Source organism: Toxoplasma gondii, chromosome VIIb, assembly GCF_000006565.2.
Source record: "Toxoplasma gondii ME49 chromosome VIIb, whole genome shotgun sequence".
NCBI classification, from domain to species: Eukaryota; Apicomplexa; class Conoidasida; order Eucoccidiorida; family Sarcocystidae; genus Toxoplasma; species Toxoplasma gondii.
In genome coordinates, this window is record NC_031475.1 from 3,891,088 (window position 1) to 3,897,536 (window position 6,449).

General features: G+C 50.7%; 1 protein-coding gene across 1 annotated transcript; it reads right to left on the reverse strand.

Annotated features, from left to right (window-relative positions):
* Positions 1 to 486: 486 nt before the first annotated feature.
* ALP5 (actin-like protein ALP 5) lies at positions 487 to 5,856 on the reverse strand (the record flags this gene model as incomplete). Its single annotated transcript, XM_002364964.2, has 5 exons — positions 487 to 1,130; positions 1,602 to 1,774; positions 3,061 to 3,250; positions 3,916 to 4,071; positions 4,735 to 5,856. 5 exons carry the CDS (start codon positions 5,854 to 5,856, stop codon positions 933 to 935), a joined length of 1,839 nt encoding a protein of 612 aa, XP_002365005.2. The 3' UTR covers positions 487 to 932.
* Between the last annotated feature and the right edge of the window lie 593 nt (positions 5,857 to 6,449).

Sequence of the window (6,449 nt, forward strand, 5' to 3'; positions counted from 1 at the left end):
AGACTCAAATGTATAAAAAGATATCTAGATATATGCATATATATATATATGAATATTCGTGTATAGGTGTGTGTGGAAGAGTGTCTTAGAGTATCACTGGCGCGCCTCAGGCGAACGCCGGCCAGGCCGAACGAGGCGGCTTGAGTCGAGAACTTCCGCAGGTGTTGATGTGGCAGAGAGGCTGCGGGGATCAGTGGAAAAAACGTGGTTGAACGAATTCGGGTGTGCACCTCCTTGAGTTCTCAGTGTAGTCGGAACTGCAGTTACTCGAATCAAGGTTCCATTAAACGTTTTATTCAGCCACTCGTTCGAGAAAGCAGAAATCCGAGAGCGAGCGTCCGATCTTTGCGTCCGCCAAACCGTACAGCTCTACACATATCCATCTGAATATAGACAACGACGGCTATTGATAGAAATACATCCATGCATCCAGTTGCTTGCTTCCCGTTTAATTAACACGGCAACCGGCACAGACTGACATACGCCACCGACACAACTATCAAAAGACGCCCACCCCGTGTCCTTCATCCAAAAAACATCATATATATATATATATATATATATATATATATGTTAATATTTATTCAAAGACACATGCATATACATATATATTTATATATATGCATCTCTCTCTCTCTATATATATATATATATGTTTTTAGATCCAAGGCTCAGTTCCGTTCTGTCGGAACTCAGTGAACTTTCCAAGACTGTCCACGAACTGAACAGCCAATTCATGTGTACCATCTGCATTCAAGCTGCCCATAGGTCGACAAGAGTCTCCATCTCACCCTTTGGAAATACGTTCGTCTCATGGAAACTTCATCTGAAGTCTCACTTTCGACTTCTGTGCCCGGTGCCTCCCTAGTTCTCTTCCTTGTCTCCCCGCTTGGTTCGCAACCGTTCTCGAAGCTGAAACTCTCGCTGCTCTTCTAGTAAAGGCCTCCGTCCAGAGCACCTCGACCTGTGTGTTTGCCATTGGAGCGACAGAGAGGAGTTCCGGCTTCGCTGAATTGTTCTCTCGTCACAGCGTTTAAATCGAAAAGAGCTCGATCTGCGTATGAACAACTGGCGCCTCTCCAGACTGAGAACTGCGGCTCCGCCTCAGTGTAGATGTTCACGTCCCAGTGCTGATGAAGCGGCCGAAAGAAAGACGGGAAGACGGAAATTAAGCGAAAGAAAAGAAGAAAGGGGGACACTAAAGAGAGTGCATAGATCACGAAGAGAAAGAAGGAGCGTCTGTGTAAAGGGCGACTGTATGAACACCGGAGACAAGAGAAAAGTCAGCAAAACACACAGATGCACCCATGCGCCCGGGATAACGTAGACGGGAACCTACAGCTGCTCGATGAAAAGAGCTCTTCTAAGATCCACGACGATGTTTACTGAAAGCAGTCCACGAGAGAATCAAGAAAAAGTATCCGGGAGCTCTCTCAACAACATCAAGGAGACACCCAAGAAATCGGAGCCCAGCACGTCGTCGAACAGGCTCTGACACACGAAAGAAACAAACGAGGAAAGGCCCAAGAAACGAATGAGGAATGGCTCTGGAGAAAAGAGTTGCACGGCAAATGCGGAGACAAAGAAAACCTCAGACTTACCTCAGGGAGAACAGCGCGGAGTTCTTGCCAAAGGCGCTGGCGCAAACCTGGGAACTGAGACGATCCGCCGACGAGGAGGATTTCGCTGCATGCGAAAGGCTGCAACTCTCGCGGTAGGAGAGAAATCGAGCGCTGAATCAGTTCGACGATGCCGCACTCTGAGCTTCCGACGTCTGAGGAAAAACAGAAAAGGATTCGTGGTATTTTCCAGAATACTCATCTTTTGACAGAAATATAAGTCTCAAATTCGAGACGTGTCAATGCCGGGGAGGACTCTCGGGTGGGCTGGTGACCGGTACGTTCCAACGGGATTCACCTAGAAGAGTCTTGAATAAAAAACGGTCCTAAGACGAGAATAACGAAACGCGCCTCTGGACATAACAAAGGAGCGAAAGAAGGGGAGAAAAATGGGAGAAAAGGAGAGAATCGAATAAAGATTTAGGGACAGGAAAAAGAAAGACGTGTGTGGATTCAGTGTCCTACAAGAGTTCATAGACCACTCGCTTGGAAGATGGATTTCGACGCCTTATCGAGCGTCGTCTAAAACGTAACCGAAAGAAAAAATTTACAATCCGAACATGGTTCACGAAAAACAGGACCGAGAGGTAAAAATACCGCTGACCTACTCTTGGTCTACCGAGGCCTCGACGAATCGCGGCATGACATCGCGCGAGGGGATAGACACTGAGAAACATTGAAAAAGGAGAGTGACCTCAGACGACCGATCCGTGGATGCATTTCCAGCGACACTCGCCATAGTCTACAAGTCAGCTCTTCTTTCGTCACACTGACCCCACTGAATAAGACGACGCTGCTAGTCGAGCGTAGCGGAGGAGAAGAGGAGAGAAGCGGACAAGGCAGAGAAAGAAGAGGTTGATCCTCCACGTGAACGAGAAGCTGGACTCGAAGGGGGAGGCAAAACAGAGGTGGAGACGCAGAGAGGGAGAAGGCAGAAGCGACAAGCCAGGCAAAGAGAAGGCAGACGAGAAGAGACAGCAGAACTACGAGAAAGGAGGTAAGACACAGAAGAGAAGAAAGGAGATGGGCGAGAAGAGAGAGCGAGGCGAGAGGAGAGAACGCAGAGAGGAGAGATGAAGACGGAGAGAAGCTACAGGAAAAGGCAAAGAGGAAAGATGACGAAAGAAGGAACATAGATTGCCATTTGGAGATCTGCAGGCCGACGTATGTCCCTGTCTCTCCATCCACAAACACGACGGCCGCCTCTCTGTGTGTGTGCCTCGATGAGAAGAGACACTCCTTCTGTCGGACGATCCGTTTACGAAACGTTCACGTAGAACAGCAGGAGAGAAGAGAGGAAAGAGAAAGGAGACAGGAGAAGAAAGGGAAAGAGAAGGAGACATGGAGGTGAGGGACGGAAAAAGAACCGACGGGGAACGGAGGTGAACAGAAGGAAGAAGACAGGGGAGAAAGAGAGAACGCAGGAACTTCCGGTCCTTACCGGGAGGATGAAAAAGGACTTCTGGGACAGAGATGCGCTCTGTGCAGAGTCGAACCGTTCGTTCTTCCTTCGAACTTCCACCACCTGGAGAAGCGCCCTGGGCAGAAACGCTTGAGACAGAGTCGCTCGTCTCCACTTGGGTCTCGTTCTCAGAGAGAGGCGCCTTGAAGAATGAGAGAATTGCTGCATTCTGGGACACAACAGAGTCCACAGGGATCGAAGAAATCCGTTTCGACAGCTCTCTCAAACGCGGAAGAGACCTAACAAGAAGCGGCAGACAGACACGCAGTCTGCTCCCTGCTTCGCAACTTCTTTCGCAGACCTCTGTCTTGAAGACCTCTCTCGAGCTTCCCTCGGATCTCCTCTTGCTTTAAGTCTTGCATACCGTCTTCTTTGAATTTCATAGCCTCTCCCCACTTTTATTGGTTTTCTTTTCAGCGTTTAGCTTGATCAAATACAAAGTCGCCGACGAGATACCCACCTGGTGTTCCCTGAAGCGGCTTCGCCCTTGAGGGGGTTAGCAGACCTCGGTGACTCACAGCATCATCTTCAAGCGGTTCTGCGCGGTTGCCTTTCTTTGTCGCTTCCTTGCTTCACCTTCCACGTGTCTTCTGTTCTTCGGTTGCATTCATTTTCTCTTTGCTTTTTTCCATGCCCACTCCTTCTTCTCTGTGTGTCCTTCTCTTCCCATCGCCTCTTCTTCGCTCCTCCTTCTTTCTCTTTCTCTCTCTCGCTCCTTGTTCTTCACGGTTCCTTTTCCTCTCCGCTCTCCTCTTTTCCACCTTCTTCCCTGCTCCTTCCTCCGTTTGGCAATTCCTTTCGTTCGTTTCCTCTTCAGGTTCGAGATTCGCTTACCGAGGCTCCGGGTCCGTACTCGGGCAGAACGACTTCCTTGAAGAGGTGAGAGCGCTCGAGGCAAGGCGCCCCCCCACCTGCGACCGTCGCTTCTCTCCGCGCTCTCTCCAGTTGAGCGTCGAAGTGTCTCGACACAAAGCAACTCGTCTCTTTCATCTGAAAAAGAAAAACTCAGGAGAACGCGGCCGCACAGGTGGTCTCGTGAGGAACGCCTCTCCTGGGCGAGACAGCCGTCTCCACCCAGCGAAAAGGGACGCCCCGCCTTCAGAGCTCAAACCCAGTCAGAACCTGAATCCAGAAACGTCAGCATGCATGTCCGCAAAGTCACCCACACACGCATGTACATGTGCTCCAGCACTTCGCGTATATCTCTACAAATGCAAACGCATATGCAAAGGCAAATAGGTATACACATATGTATACATATATTTACATATGTTTACATATATATGCATATACATATATATATATATATAGAGAGAGAGAGAGAGAGAGACAGATACACACACATATCAACACGGGTGTGCATCCCAGCATACAAACATCCACAAACGTGTATGCATTCAGATATTGAAAATGATCTCGACCAAGCCATTCCTACTTGTGGAGATGTATGCATGTCTATATGTGCACAGCAACACACATATGCATATATATATATATATATATATATATGCCAGTACATGACAGTAACTTTTTTCAGATGTATCTACAACTACATCTACGACTCTATGCATGTATACATATATATATATATATATATATATATATATATATATATATATATATATATAGCGTAGGTGGGCACTGTATGCTCACCCGCTGGACAAGAAGTTCGTTCCTCTCGAGGTTGAGAGATCGGAATCCACACAAGTTTTTCAGAACAGTCGTCAACAAATTCCCCCCGACAGAGGTCCGGAGCGCCGCTCTCTCGACAGGCTGCAGGTCCATGTACGGCACCACCATCGAGCCGCTGAAGCCGACATCCACCACGAGGCCGCACAGCTTTCCTTTGAAAACCGAGTTTTCTGGAGAACTTGAGAAGTCGGAGAAAGAAGCGCCAGACAGAGACGACGAAGAGGAAAGGAGACTCGCAGACTTCACGCCGAGTCGCATTGAGGCTTCGTCGCGAAAGTCGCTCTTGCGTCTCCGCGGTCCCCCGCTCGCAGGTTTCCGTCCGGCGTCCCTCTGGACTTCTCCGACTATAGGGCGACGCCCGTTGGTCTGCGAACCCACCTGTCCCTGTCCCTCACTTTCTCGCTTTTCCTCAAGTCCTGAGTGTCCCTCGAAGCCTCGACTGCCTCTCTCTGCCCTCTCTGTCTCCAGTCTCGGCCCTCTGTACCACCTCACGACGTCGGGGGCGAGGGGCTGTCTCCCCGGTTTCTGGGAGGTACGTACACCCAGTGGAGCATCCGGCGAGTCGCCCGTGTCTCTGCACAAGAAGTTCTCCCCTCCGTCCTCTTCTTCTTCGATGGGTCCGCTGAGGAAGGCGAAGGGGACGGCCTGTTGCGCGGGGACGAAAAGGACCTGCTTGAACTGAAAGTCTTCGAAGAGGACTTCGCTAAGGGCATGTCGGACGCCCGGCGGCGCGAGGAACGGCTCGGTGACGATGACGCCTTTCTCGGCGATCTGCGCGGCCGACAGGTTCATGTATCGCTTGTGGGAGAAGAGAACTTCCCAGAGGTCGCGAAGCATCTCGACGTCGGAGAAGAGCGGCGAAGGCGCTGAGGAGGCAGAGGCTGAGGGCCTCAGACAAAAGTAGTTCGAAGAAAGCAAAACATCGTCGCCGTACAACAGCATGCCTTGGTTCTGTCGCTCGCGGACTTGGCCCACGCAGGAGTTCAGAGTGTGGAGAGGCCGCGCCTCTCCCGCGAAGCCCACCTTCAAGCAGCCAGTGCCATTGTCCAGAACCACCGCTGGAGCAGAGTCATAGGCCAGCATGCTCGCAGAAAAAGGAGAAAGAGAGAGGGCGTTGGAGAGAGCGGAGAGAGGGCGTTGGAGAGAGCGGAGAGAGGGCGTTGGTGAGAGCGGAGAGAGGGCGTTGGTGAGAGCGGAGAGGAGAGAGAGAGGAGGGAGAGAAAAGAAAGAGAGGAAGAAGAGAAAGGTCGAGGAGATAGAGTCTGACCTGAACGAGAGAGAGAGACAGAGAGAAGCGACAGACGCAAAGAGGAGCGAGAGAAATGAAGGGAGACAAAAGAGACACGTCGTCGCGTTCTTTGCAGATGAGCGGAGGGAGGCCGTCTGCCTCTCCTTCTCTTATTGTGTCAAAGACGCAGCCAAAGAAGAGGCCCGTGAAGCCTTTCGCCCCCTTTTTGTCGGATGCAGACACCCGCGTTTAACTCGACATGGAAACAAGGAAGGTGAATGCAACAAATACATGAAGGAAGTGAAGATATTCACGGTTGCAGACTTCGCTGTAGATACAGCTGGGACAGACACCGCTTTCGACACAGCTCTGCGCAAGACGACTGACAGGTGAATGCAGAGCTCTGCAGCACAAGCTGAGACAGACAGCAGGACGCGCGGAGAAGCAG